The sequence below is a fragment of the Cnephaeus nilssonii genome (assembly GCF_951640355.1).
Source record: "Cnephaeus nilssonii genome assembly, chromosome: 4".
NCBI lineage: Eukaryota > Metazoa > Chordata > Mammalia > Chiroptera > Vespertilionidae > Cnephaeus > Cnephaeus nilssonii.
Window position 1 is genome coordinate 4,396,127 of NC_137075.1, and position 22,518 is coordinate 4,418,644.

General features: G+C 47.1%; 1 protein-coding gene across 4 annotated transcripts in view; it reads right to left on the reverse strand.

Moving 5' to 3' along the window:
* Positions 1 to 22,518, reverse strand: part of SNUPN (snurportin 1) — a 40,892-nt gene that overhangs the window by 17,302 nt on the left and 1,072 nt on the right. The window contains exons 1-5 of one of the 4 annotated variants that reach the window (XM_079769233.1): positions 15,964 to 16,093; positions 13,291 to 13,453; positions 8,657 to 8,801; positions 2,031 to 2,135; positions 1,714 to 1,810 (exon numbers count right to left, since the gene is read on the reverse strand). In XM_079769233.1, coding sequence (XP_079625359.1) covers positions 1,714 to 1,810; positions 2,031 to 2,135; positions 8,657 to 8,801; positions 13,291 to 13,448 — 505 coding nt within the window. In that variant the 5' untranslated portion in view covers positions 13,449 to 13,453; positions 15,964 to 16,093. Of the gene's footprint in view, positions 1 to 1,713; positions 1,811 to 2,030; positions 2,136 to 8,656; positions 8,802 to 13,290; positions 13,454 to 15,689; positions 15,943 to 15,963; positions 16,094 to 22,518 lie in introns of those variants that run through there. The other 3 variants (XM_079769234.1, XM_079769231.1, XM_079769232.1) reach the window with 3 other exon arrangements.

Here is a 22,518-nt window from a genome sequence, read left to right on the forward strand (position 1 = left end):
GGAGCTCAAGTTTGAAAGCATTTTAGTTTGTAATTACTTTTGAGTTCCTATCATGGGCATTGTGTTCTGTGGGGAACATTACCTGCATGTAGTCCCTGCCTTTAAGAAATTACAATCTGCCCTAGCCAACATGGCTCAGTGGTTAGAGCACGGGCCCGCGACCAGAGTTGCAGGTTTGATCCCCAGTCTGGGTGCGGGAGGCAACTGATCAATGTGCCTCTCTTACATGGATGTTTTACTCTCTCCCCCAACCTTCTATTCTCTCTTAAAAAAAAGAGGAGAAAATATCCTTGGGTGAGGATTAACAACAACACAATAAAAAGGACAATCCAGCCCTAGCCGGTTTTGGCTCAGTGGATAGAACGTCAGCCTGTGGACTGAAGGGTCCCAGGATCGATTCCAGTCAAGGGCATATATCTTGGTTGCAGGCACATCCCCAGTAGGGGGTGTGCAGGAGGCAGCTGATCGATGTTTCTGTCTCATCGATATTTCTAACTCTCTATCCCTCTCCCTTCCTCTCTGTAAAAATTCAATAAATATATTTTAAAAAAGTCACAATCCAGTTAAGGAGATAAGATGATCACAGAGGAAAGAACCAAGAGCTGAACTATAGCACAAACTAAGAACAATAGGAATTCCAGAAAAAAAGGGATTGGAGCAGCAGGAAGTGCTTCATAGTGAGAATTAAAACAACAGGGCAGAGGGTTGGGAGGGCATTCCAGGCCAGAATACTGAATTGGCATGAGAAAAGGCAGAGGTAAAATAAATTGGGTACATGAGGGGAGCAAGAAGGCAAACCAGTGGAACAGAGCTAAGCGTAGATATGGAGAGTAGGGGAAAGATACAAAGATGGGTAGATCAAAGCCCATGTGTGAGGAGCTCTAAAAGTCAATGGAGAAGTTGGGCTCAGTACTGAGGACATGAGGAACCAGCAAGGGAGCCTTAGCAGGCAGGGAAGAGAGCAGGGTTTAGCCCAGCTCCGCCACTTTGTCACTGAATGACCATGAGCAAGTTATTTCACCTCCATGATCTTAGTCTCCTCAGCTAGGCTCAGGTGGGAGAGAGAAGCTAAGGTTAGTACAACGATAAAAGAAAAATGGGAATTCGGCAGGGAAGCCCCAGCAACATCTTACTGTACATTACACTCAGCATTCTAAGGGACCTTCCCCAATAAACTGTAGCTGTCACCTTGTAATGGCAATTCATGGAAAAGGCATGTTAATTTTGATTCAGGGATTTTTTTGCCAAGCAGGCCTCATTGGGCTGCATCTACTCTGCAGCTACAGGGCTGACATTGAAGGAGATGGCCTGAATTCAGTGGGCAGGACGGTGTCTATGCAGTTTCAAAGGCATGCTTTCAAAGTGGATCTTTAAAACAAATGACCAAGAAACTTACACTATCTTTTTTTTAAAAAAAAAATATTTTATTGATTTTTTTACAGAGAGGAAGGGAGAGGAAGAGGGATAGTTAGAAACATTGATGAGAAAGAAACACTGATTCAACTGCCTCCTGCACACTCCCCACTGGGGATGTGCCCGCAACCAAGGTACATGCCCTTGACCGGAATCGAACCTGGGACCCCTCAGTCCACAGGCCGACGCTCTATCCACTGAGCCAAACTGGTTTCGGCTTACGCTATCTTTTACTGATTAAAAAACTTAATAATTATAAACTAAAAAAAAAAAAAAAAAAAGACAATTTCATGTAGGTACCTTTTGCTGTTGTTGAGTTTCGCTTGTTGCCTCCTGGCAGAAGTGAAGAAAACTTGTTGACACAGTAACCACTCTTGGTGTAGGCACTGGTAGAACCCTATTTGGAAAGAAAGGTACCATTAGACATCAGTTCTCCTCACACTCTTGCTCCCACACTCTGCAGAGGCCAAAGATGGCTCTCAAAAAATCTTCCTACAGGCAAGTGTTTCAATCCCCATGCTAGGCACAGCTGCTGTGGTGGACAAGGAACATGAAGTGCAAAGAATCCCTCTTACTACAGACAAGGCTTGGTGATGTAAGAGGAGGCAGCTACTCACCCGGGAGGCCACGATAAGCGCTCTTTTTCCAACAGGGCACACAACCACAATCCATTCCTGCCCCAAATCTGAAGGGACGTCAATTAACCACTCAGAAAGCATCAACTGGGAACACAAAATACGGTGTTAAAAATCAACAGGGGTGTCCTGCTCCACTATTTACAACGACAAGGAATCTATGTACTATCTATATATATAAAAGCTAATATGCTAAGTGTCCCTCTGCCCCTCTGCTATGATGCACACTGACCCCCAGGGGGCAGATGCTCAACGCAGGAACTGCTGAGCTGCAGTGACTTGGCAGCGGTGGTTCTCGGGTGATGCACCCTGAAACCAGAGAGGAGGGAGCCTGATTCCTCACAGGGCCATGCGAATCCACCTTCAGCCGTAGGTTATGTTGTTGCTGGGGCACTGTCGGCCCCCAATCTGGTTTACTGCACACTTGCTACCACAGCAACTTTGCAGAGTGCCCTATCGCACTCGGGGACCCCTCGGGGGATGTCGGAAAGCCAATTTTGGCCCAATCCCTGCAGGCCAGGTCGAGGGACTTCACCTGCTGGAGGGACCCGCTCACTCTACAGACACCCTTTGAGCCACGGAACCACCCCGGGTGCAGCCGGCCGGCAGGGGAGGGAGTGCGGAAGGTTGGCTCCAGGGCGTGTCCGGCCCGTCTCGCCCAGTCCCGCCCCGCTGGCCATCTTCTAATTAATTTCCTTTCAAGGTACACGGATCTGAGCACTAGATCACTAGTATTATATATCTATAATGAAAATACAAGTTAAAGAATGAGGGCAAAAAAGACTGATAGTAGGAGCCTCCACCCTACTTGCTATTAGCAGTCCACTATCTCTTGCTCAACTGATGGGATGGAGGCTACTCATTGTGAACTTCAACTTCTCTCCTCACCTTCATTACCTGCATTTATATCCATTCTTACTACCTTGCCCTCTAGACCCAGGCGAAGGGACCCTCTTCCTTTCCTTACTTTGTCCACCAACCTACCATTACCATAATGATTATGTTCCAGGGGCTACACCTTAATGATAAGGTCCCTGACATTGACATGCTCTTAAACTAGATCATTCTTTCCCAAACTGGTGACACAAACACTATACTAAAGAATATTAGGGCCCTAGCAGGTTTGGCTCAGTGGATAGAGTGTCAGCCTGTGGACTAAAGGGTCCCAGGGTTGATTCCAGTCAAGCGCACATGCCCAGGTTGTGGGCTTGATCCCCAGTAGGGGGCATGCAGGAGACAGCTGACCAATGATTGTCATCATTGATGTTTTTCTCTCTCTCTCTCTCCCTTTCCCTTCCTCTGAAATCAGTAAAAAAATAAAAATGAATGTTAAAAAAGGATAGTAGGAAATTTGCCTCAAGAAATGGGGGAGGCTGTTGGTGAAATTAAGCTGAAAAGGTTAATTCTTCCACTCATCACTCACAGTCCATCCCATCTATAAAACTTAGGCCTAATCAATGAATCCCTCCCATTGAATCTTTTCTCTCCTTCCCCTTAGCCCACAAAATTCTTACCCCCTAATCTTCAAAAGCAAAACAAAAATGAAAACCTTCTATCACTCTGCATTTCTGTTAAACTATCTTTCTCCTTTTTTTCAAACTACTGCACATCGTTGCTGTCTTCCCAGCTACTGACACCCTAGGTCCAAATTTGCTACCCCACAGGCCTGCTAAAGACCATCAGTGACTTCTTTGCTACCAAGTGTCTCTTCCCTATCCTCCTTCTTCCACTTCCTGTATGATGCTGCCAGTCACATCCTCCTCCCTGCTATATGTTCCCTTGTCCCTATGACACAGTGCTACTGTTTTTTCCTCCAAATATTCCTCCACACACTCCCCCAAAACAGGTAAATAATCTTCATGAGGCTGTTGGTTTATGCCTTTCTCTTAGGTGCTGCCTCCTTGGGGGTAGATGTCATCTATTTCGGTAGCTTCACCCATCATTCTCAGAGGATGCCTCCCAATTGCCTTCTTTTTCCTGTCCAGATTTCCTTCCTTTCCTCCGGACATATATTTCAAGCTGGCCATTTGATATTTCTTTGTCTCCTCTGTACCTTAAACTCAGTACAGTATATAAAAAATGGAATTTACTACCTTCTCTTGCCCAAGTATTTCCCAACCCTAAAACACACACCCTTCCCCTTCTGCATGCTATAGCCCCGTTAACTGCATCACCACTATCTCTGCTACTAAATCTTAAACCCAAGGCTTAACCAACACGCCCTTAAAGAAGAGTAGTAACATAACACTAAAAGAACAAGCGACAAAACAAAAAGTAGATGAATTAGCCTGGTGGTGTGGCTCAGTGGTTGAACGTTAACCTATGAACCAGGAAGTCACAGTTTGATTCTCAGTCAGGGCACATGTTCCTATCTCCCCTTCCTCTCTAAAATCAATAAAAATATACTAAAAAAAAAAAAAAAAAGATAAATTAGACTACACAAAATTTAAAACTTCTGTGCTGCTTCAATGAGTTCTAGATCCCCATTATCAAAAAAGTGAAAAGAACCCAGTGGTGTGACACCAATTCAGAGTGTCCCCTATGCAGGGAGAATGACCAAAAGATGGAGGAACCCAGGAGTTGCCTAACATCAGGAGAAAATGATTACCTGTAATTTGTAGCCCAAAATAAAAATTTTCTTCCTCTGAGGAAAAAAAAAAAAGACGAAAAAGTGTCCAGAGTTTGAACACCTCCAGTGCTGTGGCATAATAAAAGTGCTGACTTGGAACGCACCTAAACTTGAAGTTAAATACACCATTAGGTGGACAAAGATCTAAACAAAGCCTCTTAGAAGCAAGAGGAGCCTGGCCGGTATGGCTCAGTGGTTGAGTGTTGACCCATGAACCAGGAGGACACAGTTCCATTTCCAGTCAGGGTACATGCCTGGTTGCGGGCTTGATCTGGCATGCAGGAGGCACCCAAGAGATGATTTTCTCTCATCATTGATGTTTCTATCTCTCCCCCTCTCCCTTCCTCTCTGAAATACACACACACACACACACACACATATGACAAGGTATTGACAAACATGTGAAGAAATTGGAACTCTCATATGCCATTGGTGAAAATATAAAATGGTGTAGTCACTTTGAAAAATAGTTTGGCAGTCCTCAAAGGATTAAACATAGAATTACCTAGTAATTCCACTAGTAATTCCACTCCCAGGTATATATCCAAGAGAAATAAAAACATGACCATGCAAAAACTTGTAAATGAATATTTAGAGCAGATCATGATAGCCAAAAAGTGGAAATAACTTAAATGGCCATCAACTGATGAATGGATAAAGAAAATGTGTTCACAAAAATGAACACATGCTACAACACAGATGAACTTTGACAACATTATTCTGAGTGAAAGAAGTGACACACTAAAAGACACATCTTGTATGATTCCAATTATATGAAATGTCCAGAATAGGCAAATACATAGAAACAGAAAGGAGATAGGTGATTGCTAGGGCTGGGGAAAAGGAGGGATGGAGATGGCCTGCTAATGGGGATGAGGTTTCTTTGGGGATGATGAAAATGGTCTAGAATGGTAATGGTTGAACATCCCTATGAATACACTAATAAACACTGAATTATCCTATATAATAAAGAGGTAATATGCAAATTGACCACTCCAACACACAAGATGGCTGCCACAAGATGGCCAGCAGGGGAGGACAGCTATGGGTGATCAGGCCAGCAGGGGAGGGCAGTTGGGGGCAAACAGGCCAGCAGGGGAGGGCAGTTGGGGGCAAACAGGCCAGCAGGGGAGGGCAGTTGGGGGCGATCAGGCCTGCAGGGGAGGTCAGTTAGGGGGGGACCCAGGCCTGCAAGGGAGAGCAGTTGGAGGTGACCAGGCCTGCACGGGAAGGCAGTTGGGGGCGACCAGGCCTTCAAGGGAGGGCAGTAGGGGGGGACTCAGGCCTGCAGGAGAGGGCAGTTGGGAGGGACCAGGTCTGCAGGGGAGGGCAGTTGAGGGGGGCGACCAGGTATACAGAGGAGGGCAGTTGGGGGGGGGGGCCAGGCCTGCAGGGGAGGGCAGTTGGGGGAGGGGACCAGGCCTGCAGGGGAGGGCAGTTGGGGGGGACCAGGCCTGCAGGGGAGGGCAGTTAGGGGCAACCAGGCTGGCAGGGGAAGGCAGGGGTGACCAGGTCAGCAGGGAGGGCAGTTGGGGGGGTCCAGGCCTGCAGGGGAAGGCAGGTGGGAGGAACCAGGCCTGCAGGGGGTGAACGGGCCAGCAGGGGAGGGCAGTTAGGGGCAACTAGGCTGGCAGGGGAAGGCAGTTAGGGGTGACCAGGCTAGCAGGGAGGGCAGTTGGGGGGGACCAGGCCTGCAGGGGAGGGCAGTTAGGGTTGACCGGGCCAGCAAGAAAGGGCAGTTGGGGGTGACCAGGCTGGCAAGGGAGGGAAGTTAGGGGTGACCGGGCCAGAAGGGGAGGACAGTTAGGGGTGACCAGGCTGGCAGGGTGGGGGGCAGTTAGGGGTGACCAGACCGGCAGGGGAGGGCAGTTAGGGGCAATCAGGCTGGCAGGGGAGCAATTAGGTGTTGATCAGGCTGGCAGGGGAGTGGTTAGGGGGCGATGAGGCTGGCAGGCAGAAGCAGCTAGGGGCAATGAGGCAGGCAGGCAGGCGAGCGGTTGCGAGCCAGCAGTCCTGAATTGTGAGAGGGATGTCTCAGATTGGAGAGGGTGCAGGCTGGGCTGAGGGACACACAACCCTGAACATGAATTTTGTGCACCAGGCCTCTAGTACATTATAAATGTGTGAATTATATGGTAGGTGAATTATCTCTCAACTAGAGGCCTGGTGCATGAACTTTGTGCACTGGAGGGTGTGGTGTGTGTGGGGGTCCCCTCAGCCCAGCCTGCGCCCTCTTGCAGTCCAGGACCCCTAACTCCTTACCGTCCGCCTGCTCGCTGCTCCTTACCTGGTCGGCTCACTACTCCCCATTTTACAGATAAGAAACCTGAGAGACTTAAGAGTGGTTAAGTAACTTGCTCAAGGTCAACAAACAGCCTGGCTTTGAGGTCAGGTCTATGTGACCTCAGAGTTTAAAACATTAATCACTTCTCATAGTGACCCTTCTATCCAATCCACTGCTAAATTCTGTCCATTCTTCATGGCAACATTTTGACATTTCTCATACTCATGACCTCATTTCCTTCCCATCTTCATTGCCTATCATCAGGCTGTTTTAGCAAACCTAAGCTCCCTACCCTAGTCTTTCTCTTCCAGACCCTTCGACACATTGATGTGGGTGTCTTCACAAAAAGTCCCAGCTCTGTCCCTGGCTCAAAAATTTTCAGTGGTTCCCACAATCTAAAACACAATCAATACCCATGCACATATTTCTACCATATTCCTTCCTCTCACCCTATGCTGCCCCATTCTCACCACTCCTGAACATACCATATACCCCTCTCCCACCTCTGGACTCTTGCTTAGCCTGTTCCTGCTGCCTGGTATGCCCTGCACCTCTGCCTATCAATGTCCTATCCATGTTTCAAAGCTGGCTCCTTGTTGACTAATTTTTTCTCAATTTCACAACCCTGCCTCCTAGCCTATTGGAAGTTAATCTCACTTTCTTACAGCAAAAACATATTCTACAGTTATTCCAAGAGTATAGGGGTTATTTCTGACCCATGTCTACCTTCCCCCAGCATAGCACAGGGCCTTCAACAATGCTTGCTGAACAGTACTGTCATAGAGGATATTATTTGGGCTGTATTTGGGGCAGAGAAGAAAGATGGGAGTATGTGCACCCAGGAACCATATTCTAAAGGTGGGAAAAGATTCTGAGATGACAAGACACACAGGCTATGGAAAGAAGTATACAATAGCAGGGTAGGACCCATACCCTGCCTTCTGGAATACCTGGACTGCCTAGAGCACTGGACAGTCTCCATGCCTGTTCCCCCTATGGTGCCACAAGCCACATTGGTTTCCTGTCTGGAACCAACAGGGCAATTAGTTAAGTTTGTACAGTGATCTGTTATTTCATTGTCTCAGCCCCTCATAGCCCAACTGGGTGGCTTGGGTGGCTATGCAGGCTCCTTATATTCAAGGGCAGCTACACTTCCCATTTCCTACCACCTGAATGTGAAGATCCATGAAATAAATAAGTTATTGAATTGTAAATTAAATGATTGTTTTTGAAAACTAGACAGGAATTGGAGAAAGGCCTAGCTGCTCCTCATAAAACAGTTTAAAGCAGAAAGCCCTAGAAGCTGCCATCTTAGTCCTCTGCTTGGGAAGGATTACCAATCTGGGAGGTGGTGGGGCAGTGCTGGGCTGGGCAGGTCCGATCCACAACAGCTATGCAATGACTATTAAAGAAGTGACAAGTGCATGGAGTCCATTAGTGTATCAGTAGTGAGCCTGGGGTAAGGGTTTCCAAACTCACTATTCACAGTATCCATCAGTGATCCCTGCTCGGCACAGGGCACTCTTCATCTCTTCTCTGTATCTGTAAACTTCCTGAACATCAGCATTTTCTTTGCAGTTTCCATTCCTTTTCCTGCCTCCTCCTCCTCTCTTTATGGCAACATTTATTTCAGTGGGGGCTGAATGCATAGTAAAGGGAGTGGGACTAGCTGGGCCGAATCTCTGGAATACTCACTTGATTAGCATAGCGTTTTGGTAACTTCTTGCCAGTGTCAATGTCCATTTCTTCATCACATTTCTTCTCTTCCTCCTCACTCTCCATCCCTGTCCAGTCATCTTCAGCCAGTCTTCTGGCATGATTCACATAATCCAGCCGCTTGCTAGAGAAAGAAAAGGCATAAGCAGCAGTGAGGATTTTAAAAGGACAGCTTCTAGGGCTCTCTGCTTTAAACTGTTTTACGAGGAGCAGCTAGGCCTTTCTCCAACTCCTGTGTCTAGTTTTCAAAAACAATCATTTAATTTACAATTCAATAACTTATTTATTTCCCTCTATCGTTATCTTCCTCTTTTAAAAAAATATTTTTTTATTGATTTCAGAGAGGAAGGGGGAGGGAAAAAGAGAGAGCGAGAGCACGAGAGCGAGAGAGAGAGCGAGAGAGAGAGAGAGAGAGAGAGAGAGAGAGAGAGAAACATCAATAGGCGCACCTCTGGCGGGATGTCCCTCCCTGCAGCACTGGGACTGGCTCACAAGGCTTCGTTGTGACCAAGTCCTGACGTTATTAGAAGACTACCCTTTCCCAGAGGTCGTTTACATCGAATTGTGGATGGTACCGATGCTGTTTGGCCCGAGGGCCCAAAGGCTGACCGCATACGAGAGGTGCTTCGGTGTTTTAATCCTGATGAATAAGGTCTCAAGATGCAGAGTCATGCTCTTCATCATCAGAGAGCCCTTGGCCGGTGCGCGGTGGCGTCCCTGATTATGAGGACGGCTATGCAGCTTTGGATCCACGGAAATCCAGCCAGAACTAGGGCCAGACGGCTGCAAAGTTCTGCGTGGGCCTCGGGGCGCCCTGTTTAAGCCCGGGCCTGCTTGTGGCTGACCTCAGGAAGGATGGCATTGCTTGTGGAAGGAATGCTGGCCTGGAGGTCAGGAGGCTAAGGTTTCCATCTAGTTTTGTTTGTGCCATGAAAATGGGGTTGAGGAAGGGTGTGGGGCAATGGTTCTTAATTCTGTGCCGTTCAAATTATTGCAAACTTGGATCTTTTATGGGAAGTTTAAATGGTTTTATAATAAACTAGAGGCCCAGTGCATGATTTAATCATGCACCTGGTGCACCAGCGGGCTGTCCGCCGGTGCCCCAGGCCTTCCGAAAGCCTCCGGCGCTGCGGAGGCTTTCGAAAGGCCTTGCGCCGGAGCAGACAGGCGGCCAGGTCCCCCCGCTTTGGCCTTTGATCGCGGGGGACCTGGCCGGCTGTCCGCCGGTGCCCCAGGCCTTCCGAAAGCCTCCGGCAGCCATGGTACAGACGCTGAGCTCGCGGCGCCACTGGCGCCGCGAGCTCAGCGTCCTGCTGGCCCAATCAGCTACCCCGGCCACCCTGAGTCCCGCCCCCTGCGCCTCCTGCTGGCCCAATCGTGGGCGTAGCGGAGTGATGGTAATTTACATATTACCATTTTATTATGTAGGATGATTTTTACCGATTTAAAAAAATAAAAAGAAACATCAATGATGAGAATCATTGATCGGCTGCCTCCTGAACGCCCCACACTGGTGATCGAGACCAAAACCCAGGCATATGCAAACACAATGGTCTTTTATTTCAAGACTAGTGCCCTGTTTATGCACATTGAAGGAAAATTAATTAGAAGGTGGCCGGCAGGGCGGGACTAGGTGAGACAGTCTGGACACACCTGGGGTGGTGCCATGGCTCGAAGGGTATCTGCAGAGAGAGTGAGGTCCCTCCGGCAGGTGGGGTCCCTCAGCCTGGCCTGCGGAGATCAGGCCGCAACCAGCTCTCCAACATCCCCCTAGGGGTGCGGGAGTGTGAGAGGGCAGTTCTCTGGTGATGCACCCAGGGCTTCCTCCTTTCTGGTCTAGGGTGCGTCACCTGAGAACTGCCGCCAAGTCACCACAGCTCAGCAGCTCCTGCCCCCTGGTGGTCAGTGTGCATCATAGCTACTGGTCAGACAATCACTTAGCCTTTTATATCTATCTCAATGCAGGAGCTGCCATAACACGCACTGGCCATTTAAAAAGAAACGGCACTATGGACCTGGCACCAACAAATCAACACTCGGCTTCCCCCAAGTGGGACACAGGCCCCGCCACCACCCTGGAGTGACAGCCCACCAAATCACAGCCGATGTTGTCGAGACCCCATGGCAAAGAATGCGGCGCACAGCACAGCACAGCACAGCACAGCCCAGCCCAGCACAGCCCAGCCCGGAAATGGTCGCTGTGGGTGCCAGGTAATCATGTCACATAGCAAGGCCTGGCTTCCTCTCCCTAGCGACTAGCCTCCTTGGAGTTTCCTCAGCCCAGGAACACGACTCGCTTTATAGCCAGGTGGAAACATTTCACACTTTAACCAAATGTCTGTGAAGCGTTTTCATGTGCCTCATCTCATTTGATCCTTACAGAAGTCCTGGAGTAGGTAGACAGGAGACTCAGTAGAATCCTATTTTCTTTTCATTAGCAAGAAAACAGAGACTTAGAAAGTTTAGAAACTTGACCTGACTGAAAAGAAATGGTGGAACTTGAAAATGACTTCAGGTTTTCTCACTGTGCAGAACATAGTCAAACACTGCTGCAGTTAAATATTTTACCCTTTGTTCTCCCTGCGTGATCTACAATAATAACCTGCTTCGTGTTAATATTTACTGCTGTGTTGCTGACAGTTACCTGAAGGAGAAGTCGGGGTGCTTCACTGTGCTAGAAAAAGTTTAGCTACATCAGAAAGCAGGTCTAATTAAGCAAGTTTATCTATATATATAAAGCTCTCGCTGGCGCCAATCACATGCATGTGTTTTGATCTGTCATTGTTGATTGTGAATCTGGTTGACACTTCTATTATAGAGAAAGCTTAAATAGCGGTATTAAAATATTTCTTCTAATCAATTTCCTTTCAATGTGCACAAATCCATGCACTGGGCCTCTAGTATATAGATAAGAAAGAGCTGGTGTGTTTGTAGATGTACAAAAGGATGCATTTCTTTAGTTATTTCCCAAGCATTGTTTTAAGCACAAGAGAACTAAAAAAAAAACACAAAAAACAACCTGCCCAGCCGGTGTTGTTTAGTGGTTGAGCATCGACCTATGAACCAGGATCATGGTTCAATTCCTGGTCAGGGTTGCAGGCTCGATCCTCAGTAGGGAGCATGCAGGAGGCAGCCAATTGATAATTCTCATCATTGATGTTTGTCTCTCTCACCCTTCTTCTCTGAAATCAACATATATATATATATATATATATATATATATATATATATATATTAAAGAGAGGTGGGAGATATCTTTAATACTATCAACAATAAAAAATATATTTTTAAAAAAGAGGAAGTTACCCATATGCCCATCAGCAGGGAACTGCTTCGATTATTATATCATGAACTGTCCATTAATGGAATACCTGGAACTTAACTGATATAGAATTTCTGCAAAAAAACACTGTTAGCTAAATGTTCAGAACAGTATACTTACTGTATTTGTTACCTAAAAAAAAGGTCACCAGGCCAGGTAGCTCTAGTCACCAAAAGGGTATGGATTCAATTTCTGGTCAGGGAATATACCAGTCGATGTTTCTCCTTACACAGATGTTTCCCTCTCTTTCTCTCTCTAAAATCAGTAATTTAAAAAAAAAACACATATCCTCAGGTGAGGATTTTAAAAAAAAAGGTCATCACACACTTGCTCATTTTGCAGAGAATATCTTTGAAAGGATACATAAGAAACTAATGATATGAGAGATAAATTGAATAGCTAGGGGAAAGAATTAGGAGGAAGACTGTTCACCAATTATTTTGCAATGGGTAATACATTCATTACATGTATTCATAGTTCAAAATTCAAAATATATAAATTATAGCATGTTTTTTGTTGTTGTTTGTTTAAGAGGGGGCATGGGATAATCTGAGAAGGTAATCTGCAAGCAACCCAGAGGCCACAGAGAACCATTTCTGCTAAATACATGCAGTGATGCAACACTGGGCAAAATGCAGATGGTACAGAAACTGTGCAGCTGTTAATAGCTCCTCTTGATTTTCAATTCCTTACTTGATTACCCAGAAGAGACCCATGTTGCCCTGAGAATACAAGGACAGGCCTTGCCTTCAGAGAAGCATAGCCTCAAACATTCCTATCTGCTCTCTTTTCCTGTATGCTCATCTTGGCACTGAGAATTATGTGTATGGAAGACATTTCCTCAGGTTCCCTGTGGGATTATTTGTCTGGAGCTCCCAAGGTCTCTACAGAAACATCTGGGCTGTAGGCAGACAGGAAGACCACACCAAGGCCAGGATTCAGAATGTGGGAGAAGCTACACAGGGAATGTGTGGAGTGGAAGTCTGGGCGTGACTTTCACAAGTCCATAAATTACAAAGCTCAGTACTGCTAACAGGAAAAAAAAGAAAAGAAAAATTTAACCAAATAACTGAACTTTTACTTTCAAACTTCCTCATCTTTTTTCTAAGCTGTGGATGTAAAGGACATCGACCTCTGCCAGGATTTATTCCTCCCAACCTTGTGGATAAGATGATCAGCCTACAAAGGGTCTGCTTTGAAGAGGATTCTGTAGCGGTGAGCCTAGAGCTTTCTGAACTGTTCACGATGCCCAGCTTGGAGGAAAAAGCCAGGGAGTCAAAGCATCTCTTACAATTTCTGCCGTTCCAGTAACTGCTGACGCCGCTCACTCTGCTCCAAGGAACTGTACTTGGACTTGTACTGGGACAGGCGGGGGTGAGGGGCAGCAGTGCTATTCAGATCTTGAGACACAGAAAAGCTACTAGCCAGAGCTTGACTCAGTTCTTCCATTTTCCCTATAAAGGAAAATATAAGATGGTTCATTCATTTTATATTACCTCCTGTATACAGGCAGTTATAACATGGTATCTACATTGCTAAAAAAAACTTACTTAATCCAAAATCATAATGGTTCCCATGGAAAAAATGAAAGTTAAAGGTAAAAGAGTTACAGATGAGCAATTACGATATTTCCTGCAGGTATTTTAATAATGATCCTTCTGATAGCTCTGAGTGTATAGATATAAACTTAAACGTTAGTCACTAAGCAATCTCACCTTGTGAATCAATCTAACTTTTGCTCTTTGCCACCCATTACCAGGGGTCCTGCCATTAATTCCTTCTTACCATCATTGATAACCAGTGATGTGATCAAGTACCTAACTTTTTCCTGAATAGCTCTAAATAGTCATTACTCATTAACTAATATAACTTTCTTTTTTTAAAATATATGTTATTGATTTTTTACAGAGAGGAAGGGAGAGGGATAGAGAGTTAGAAACATCGATGAGAGAGAAACATCTACCAGCTGCCTCCTGCACACCTCCTACTGGGGATGTGCCCGCAACCAAGGTACATGCCCTTGACCGGAATCGAACCTGGGACCCTTGAGTCCGCAGGCCGATGCTCTACCCACTGAGCCAAACCCGTTAGGGCTAATATAAGTTTCTGATGCAAATTTTATCCAATTGGTTGTTTAATTCTCTAATAAATGCCAACCCACATTAAGAAAATTTAGCTCCAGGAAAAATATGGGTTCTGGGGCCCCTGCCAAAAACTCAAATCTAGCAGTTACTTTCTCATTTTATAGTTTGTTTTGTTGGAGTGGGCCAAAGGAAGTTTTCAGAACTACCTACCGTACTTAGGACTCACTTAAAAAATGATAGCTAAAAAAAATAAAAAATAAAAATAATAGCTAGAATGTGGAAGGCTGTCTACCAGCTAATACCATGTGCTTTAGAAATGTGAAGGACTGACATGTGGTACCTTTGGGAGAACAGAGAGTAGATGTCATACTGGAGAAAGACTACCCAGGTAGGCCTTAAAGAATTAAAGTGGAGAGAAGGAGGTGAATTCACACTTCACTCTTCTGTGAATAAAGGTATGAAGTGTAACAGGAGCTTACCCAAAGGTTAAAGGTGTGCCTCAGAAGAAAAGGGAAACATCTGAGAGATGTTTAGTTCCAGTGGGCACCACAGTGCTTCAAGTTCACCTCAGTGCAGGTCCCACTGCTCTGAGCACCAAAACCAACAGGCTCATTCCTTCATGGGCCTCTACTTGGCAATGAGTTACTTTCCATTGCACACTTGAGGTCCGATTTTTTAAAATTTACAGCATTAGATTTTTTAATTTGAAAGGAACTTTCAAAAATTGTGATTAGCCGAAACCGGTTTGGCTCAGTGGATAGAGAGCATCGGCCTCCGGACAGAAAGGTCCCAGGTTCGATTCTGGTCAAGGGCATATACCTTGGTTGCAGGCACAGCCCCAGTAGGAGGTGTGCAGGAGGCGGCTGATCTATGTTTCTCTCTCATCGATGTTTCTAACTCTCTATCGCTCTCCCTTCCTCTCTGTAAAAAATCAATAAAATATATTTTAAAAAAACAAACTCAAGTTACCATCTTAAACCATTTTAAGTACACAATTCAGCAGTGTTTAGTACATTCACATTGTTGTTCAATCAATTTACAGAACTCTTTTTCATCTTGCAAAACGTACAGGAAAGGAACTCTTTTTTTACTTAAGATTAACATAGCAATACTTGATTTGAGGCTTGTCTTAACACAGATAATGCCACCAGGGTGGCCATTTGCGGTTGAGGATGGGTGATGAGTACTTGGAATCCGTAGTGGCGAGCTACTTTCTGTGCTTTTGTGTAAGTCTGAGCACTTCTATAATACAATCTGTGGGTTTCTGCTCTTCTGAGAAGCACAAAAAAATCGTAATCGCAGCTTTGGGTACTGGGGAGGCTCTCTACACTGTGCCTGGCTGCCTCCCGCTCTTTGAGCCCATTCCTCCATGGGTGCAGTCCTGAAGGGTTCTCACCTCAGCATGGGGGGCTTCCTGCTCCAGCTGCGTCTGCGCCCACTCACTCCCAAATGTCCGACCCACCCGGCACCCGCACCCGCACCCGCGCCCGCGCTCCCGGCCCTCGCGCGCCTCCCGCCTCTCCTCCTCGTCCTCATCCTCATCCTCCGCGGCCTCAGGTGCGCAGCCCCAACCCGAAGGGTTCGAGGCCTTCGGAGAGTCTCTCACCGAGCTCCTATCGACTCCAGGCGGCCGCTCTCCCCGCCACAGCCCCTTCCCCTCCGGGTGGGGCCGTTCAGGTCTCCAGAGACCCCTCCTCCCCCAAAAGTCCCTGAGGGTCTGGGCCAGACCAGGGACCAGAGGAGCGGAAGCGCGCCCAGGGGGAGGGCCTCGCTGGCTCCGCCCCTGCGGGGCGCCCTCGGGCGGCCGGGATTGGAGCCGGTCGGGGATCAGAGCCGGCACCGAGGAGCAGTTAGAGCTAAGGCTCGAACCCAGGACTCACCAGGCCCGGCCACGCGGCGCCGCCACCGCTGCCGCCACAGGCAGGGGCCAGCCAATCAATGGCGGCGGAAGAGCCTCTCGCCCCAGAGCCCGCACCGCCCACTCGCCCCAGCGTCCCGAGATTCCGGCCCTTCCGGGGGCGGGTCTCCGCGCAGCGCTACTTCCGCTCCCGGGGCTGGTGTCTTCCGGTCAGCTGGGGCTCTTTCTGGAGGGCCTGGCTGCGCTCCAGCACCGCCCGTGGGCTCCTCGCGCTCCCAGGAGGCGCCCCGCTCGGTGCCGGCGTTCTGGGCCCTCCAGGCCTGGGTCCCGCTTCAGACCCGCGGCGAGCGCGCTGGGCGCTCCCACAACCCTTCCCTCTCCGCGGTCCCTGAGTGGCTCCCTGCCCTCTTCACACCCTCTCCCGCTTGAGGGAGCCACGCTGGAACCCGACCTCCTTCCACCGGGTTTGCTCCAACTGGGAGGCTCCCTTTCCTACTCCGTGGCGGGCGCCGAGGAAGGCTGATGCCTCTTAAGTAGTAAGCGTCAAGAACCAAGTGTTAGGGGCAGAAATAGGATAGTGGGGACTAGCAGTAGTTACAAGAAATATGAATCATGCTCTGTTAACTGATTGTTCCGTTCTGATTTAAGAAAGCACATTCATGCCTTGGCCGGTTTTGCCCAGTGGATAGAGCATGGGCCTGCAGACTGAAGGGTCCTTGGATCATTCCCGTCAAGGGCACCTACGGTTGCAGGCTCCTGGCCCTGGTGGGGGGCATGCGGGAGGCAACCAATCCATAGTGTTTCTCTCTGTCTCTCCCTCTCCCTTCCTCTCTGTAATCAATAAAAATGTATTTAAAAAACAACAACAACAAATAGAAATACTATTTATTGAATGTCTACATTGACCAGACACTGCCTCACATACATTATCTCATTTAATCTGCAAATAACACAAGTAGAAACTAAAGCTCAGAGAGGTTAGGTAACTTTCCCGTCACACAACTTTTGAGCCAAATATTTGAATTTGCTAAATATTTGACCTAGAAAATAGATATTGCTATCCTACAGAAAGAAAATATACAAAGTTGGCACATTTGAGTCCAAGGTATGGATTAAAAAAAAGGGGGTTCTATGGAAAGTAACCTCATAGGTAATCTGATCACAAATTCCCAACAGGGCAGGTCATTGTGGGTAGTCTTGCTCCAGGACTATAACTTCCTTATGAAAGGTTTTTAACTAGCCCTGTCATTTGTCCTTATGCATTTAGGCTAACACACCTTTGAAATGATAGAAGTAGCCCTAGCAGGTTTGGCTCAGAGGATAGAGCATGGACCTGTGGACTGAAGGGTCCTGGGTTCGATTCCAGTCAAGGGCACATGCCTGGGTTTGCAGGCTCAATCCCCAGTGTGGGGCGTGCAGGAGGCAGCCAATCAATGATTATCCTCATCATTGATGTTTCTATCTCTCTCTCTCCCTTCTTTGAAATCAATAAAAGTATTTTTTAAAAAAAGAGAAATGACAGAAGTATATCCTTTGAAGAGGGAGTGTGTTCCCTCAAGAGCACATAATCTTGTTAACTATCCTGTAATCCAATCCCAGCCTTGCTTTTTAAAAAAATATATATTTTATTGATTTTTTACAGAGAGGAAGGGAGAAGGATAGAGGGTTAGAAACATCAATGAGAGAGAGAAACATTGATCAGCTGCCTCCTGCACACTCCCTACTGGGGATGTGCCCGCAACCAAGGTACATGCCCTTGACCGGAATCGTACCTGGGACCCTTGAGTCCACAGGCCGATGCTCTATCCACTGAGCCTTGCTTTCTCCAATCTTCCTTACATACCCTCCTTAATTTCAAATGCATAAAAAGAAGATGCAAAGTATTATTCTCAGGAGCTTTTGAAATCTTGCTTCCTGCATATGTGGTCAGTTTGGCTCAAATAAACTCTTATGAAAATATCTCTGCAGGTTTGTATATCTCTTCCCTGGACAGATACAACAACAAAAAAGCACAGGTAACAAAATTAAAATAGATAAATTGAGCTTCATCAAATTAAAGACTCTTGTACATCAAAGGACATTATCAAGAGTGTATACACAACTTACAGAATGGAAGATAATATTTGCAAATCAAATATCTGCCAAAGGACTAATATCCAGGACATATAAAGAACTATGATTCGCTTGGTTGGTGTGACTCAGTGGTTGAGCATTGACCTATGAGCCAGGAGGACACTGTTTGATTCCCAGTCAGGGCATATGCCTGGGTTGCGGGCTGATACCTGGTGTGGGGCATGCAAGAGGCAGCCAATCAATGATTCTCTCTTTATCATTGATGTTTCTATCTCCCCTTCTTCCTTCCTCTCTGAAATCAATAAAAATATTTTTAAAAAATAACATAAAATAACAAATGTTGGTGAGGATGTGCAGACATTGGAACCTTCAGGCATTGTTGGTGGAAATATAAAATGGTTCAGCCACTATGGAAAACAGTATTATTATGGTTCCTTAAACAAACATAAAATTACTATATGATCCAGCAATATCACTTCTGAGTTTACAGTTATGGATGGAAAAAGGGGTTTGTAATAACACTGAGAAGTCCATTCAGAGAGAGTAACCTCTCAGAGTGATCTGATCATAAATTCCTAACTGGAAAGGTGAGAGTGGGTAGTCACATGTCTAATCTCATTCTCAGGAGTGTTTGAGATCTTGCTTCCCAGCAATTGTCATCAGTTTGGCTCTGTGGGGGAGCACAGGTGACTTGGTTGGAAAGTTTGTAAGGAGAAAAATCCGAAAAAAGGAGTGGGCTGAAAGCAGCCCACCCTGTTTATCAGAATTCCTACTTAGGGGAGTTTGGCTAAAGGCGTCTGCCCATAATTGTTCCTTGACCTTTCCAAACAAGTCTGTGTACGTGCGGACCCTCAGGTGTTTACCAGAATCATTATGCTTAATCTTTAGGTGTCCTTGCTTAGGACATTGCAGACACATGTGTCCTCCCAAGATTACTTACCCTACTGATTGTATCTAAAAGATAAACTTTATTTCAAACTCCTGTTACAATAAAAGCCTGAAGAGGCAGGCGATCAAGGCTGTCTGGTTCCTTTAGCCATGCAGTCCCTTAGCCCTCTCTTTCACAGCAATCCCGTGTCAGAGTAATCGTTCATCCATCGCTCAGGGTCTGCTGGTCAGCCCCAGCAAAGTGGTACCCCATGTGAGGACCAAGGAATGCAACAAGACACAGTGGAGCCGAAACCGGTTTGGCTCAGTGGATAGAGCGTCGGTCTGCGGACTGAAAGGTCCCGGGTTCGATTCCGGTCAAGGGCATGTACATTGGTTGCGGGCACATCCCCCGTGGGGGGTGTGCAGGAGGCAGCTGGTCGATGTTTCTCTCTCATTGATGTTTCTAGCTCTCTATCCCTTTCCCTTCCTCTCTGTAAAAAATCAATAAAATATATTAAAAAAAAAAAAAAAAAAAAAAGACACAGTGGAAACGAAGAGTAAGAAAACAAAAAGTAACTGCACAGTAAGTCATTGGAGCCGGCTTGGAATTTCCAAGTTTGAGGGTATGTTTTTCAGCTAAGGTTTCACAATAGGACAGCAGGTGTCCACTGAGTAACAGATTTCTTTGTTACTTAAACAGTTATTAAAAGCAAATGGTGTGTTTATAGAAGAACAATTAAAGAGCCTGTTGCAGACTGTCTGGCTGTCTGGTTTACTAGAGGCCCAGTGCATGGATTTGTGCACCAGTGGGGTCCCTTGGTGTGGCCTGCGGGGATCAGGCCGAAACTGGTAGTCCAATGCCACCTGCTGCTCCTGCTGCCGCCGCCACTCAGTAGGCTTGCTGCCACTCCGCTGCAGTCTCCTTAGGCTTTTATCCTATACTAGAGGCCCGATGCACAAAATTCGTGCAAGGGGCTTGGTCCTCGCAGCCGCGGCAGCCGCCTCGGCCCTCACAGCCCCAGCTTCATTCAGAAGGACATCCAGAAGGTCGTTTGGCTGTCTGGTCTAATGAGCATATTATGCTTTTATTATTATAGACTAGGGGCCCAGTGCACGAATTCGTGTATCTTGAAAGGAACTGTGGGCCGTAAGACTGTGGTGGGCAGAAGGACAGGTCTTGGCCCATCCTCCGCACCCCTGCCTGGCCCCTCCAGCCCTGGCCCCTGGTCCCCTCTCTGCTAGCAGCCCCACTCTCGCCGCTGCCACTCGCACACACTGCCAGTGTGGAGCAATTGGGGCCAGCGCCGTCAGTAGGTGAGAGCAGCGGCTGCTGCCCCGATCACCTCTCAGGAGCAGGGGAAGGTGGAGAAGCCCTGAGGGCTTAGTGAGGGGCAACCAAAGTTACCTGAGCCTCAGGCGGCCCTGGGCTGCTGGGCAGCCACCATCGGCTGCTTGCCTGCACCTTGGGCATCGGCTGGGCAGCTGTCATCCAAGGCTTGCCTGTGCCTCAGGCCAGCCCTGGGTGACTGGGGCGCTGAGGGGACTGGGGACTCCGGAGGCAGGCACACAGAGCAGCTGGACTCACCTGGGGATGGGCCTGGCCATGCCGTGCGCCTGCTGCCCTGGCAGGGATGAGGGGACTGGGTGCCGCCATCTTTGAGGGTGTGGCAGTCAATTAGCATGAAAAGAACATGTCCCTTGTTTTCACATGAGTGAATGTGACTTGAATGCCAGCCTTGGATAAGTTCTAGTCCCAATTCTGTCTCCCAAACTGAAAAGGTATGCATAGCACCACCTGCCTTAGGGGTTGTTGGGAAGAGCAAATGGCAGCTTAGCACAAGAAGGCATCAGTGAGTGTTAGTCAAGCCTTGGTAGCTCAATGCCTGCTCCTTGCTCAAACATTCATACGACATTGCCTAGTGCTGCTGCTTCTCTGCTGGCTTGAAAATTCAAATTCAGGGTCTCTCTCTAAACCCTGACACATCCTGAGGTTAGCTCTTTCTTTCACCATGTTTTGTTGGCATTTGGGATTTTCTCCCCATTTCTGGGAGGCTATACAGTTCTTTCCAGGCTACTTTGTAGCAATTTGAGAGTTTTGAGTATCACCTTTTGCTCAAACCCTTTGAGGGGGATCTAGGAGGAATTTCGGGCTGTGACTAGATTTCCAAGGGACTCACCAAAGAAGTTTAACCCAACCTTGACCCTGGAGTCTTCTCAGCTGCCCCGTGAAGATTCAGCTGGCACTCAAGCTGTCTCAGATGTACTAGCGAAGAACCTTGGTAACTTAACTCTCAACCTAGTACCAAATACCCTTCCTTTCTAACAGAATGTTCATCCCAACAGTAGGACAAAGTAAAAAACTTACAGGGGCTTGGACTAAGGTCATGAAAAAACTTACATGCCTTGGCCCAGCCTCAGCCCAAGCCATGCTCTCTCAATAGATGTGGAGTGAGGACATTGGCAACTGCTCAGAAAAAAAGGATGTTACAGCCCTGGCCGGTTTGGCTCAGTGGATAGAGCGTTGGCCTGCGGACTCAAGGGTCCCAGGTTCGATTCCGGTCAAGGGCATGTACCTTGGTTGCGGGCACATCCCCAGTGGGGGGTGTGCAGGAGGCAGCTGATCGATGTTTCTCTCTCATCGGTGTTTCTAACTTTCTATCCCTCTCCCTTCCTCTCTGTAAAAAATCAATAAAATATATTAAAAAAAAAAAAAAAGGATGTTACAAGTTATTAGATACTGCACTCAGTTTCTTTCAAAAAGACCCACAGGGGAGAAAACGAAACTGAATCAAGATTCAGGAAAAAAATTTATTATCATTCTGAGAGTATGTTTATTAAAGCTGGGGACAGTGAAACAGGAAGGGCTTAGGACAGAAGCAATAGGAGAAAGCCTCGGCAGTGCTTCTTTGCTCTCCAGAAATGTTATAGGAAAGAAATGAGGCTAGGCTGGGCTGCTGTCAGCTCACCGCAAAGTCAGAGAAGAGGACCTTGGAAACAGGTTCTGGAGGTGAGCCCGGGATGAGCTGCTGCTACTACTGCCCATTGCTCCCCTGGTTGCAAGTCTTGTGGGGTCCCTTAGAGTTTAGGTGATGCATGCCTGTCAGGGAAGGAGAGGGGGAAGGGAAAGGCTCAGGTGTGCTCCTGGGAGGGAGAGCACACCTAGATTCAAAAAATGTAGATGCAGTTGTCATTATTGCCTATATCATGGAGATCGTTCTGGTAATATTAGCATGGAGAATAATTATGACATGGAATCGATTTAGCCTTAAACCTTATTCTTGTAGGTGTTTTTTTTCTTGCTAGTCATTTTAAAAAATATATTTTTAAAATTTATTTCAGAGAGAGCGAGAGGGAGAAATAGAAACTTCAATGATGAGAAGCATATCAGCTGCCTCCTGCACGCCCCCTACTGGGATTGGAGCCTGCAACCTGGGCATGGTCCCTGACCGGGAATAGAACTGTGACCTCCTGGTTCATGGGTTGACACTCCACCACTGAGCCACACCTGCTGGGCTCTTGCTAGTAATATTAAGGTCATTATGCAGCAGCTTGGGCAAGCTACTCTATGCTAGGATAGACTGTACACCAATATTTTGATAACTTACAATAGAAGTTCTGTGATATCTTTAATTTA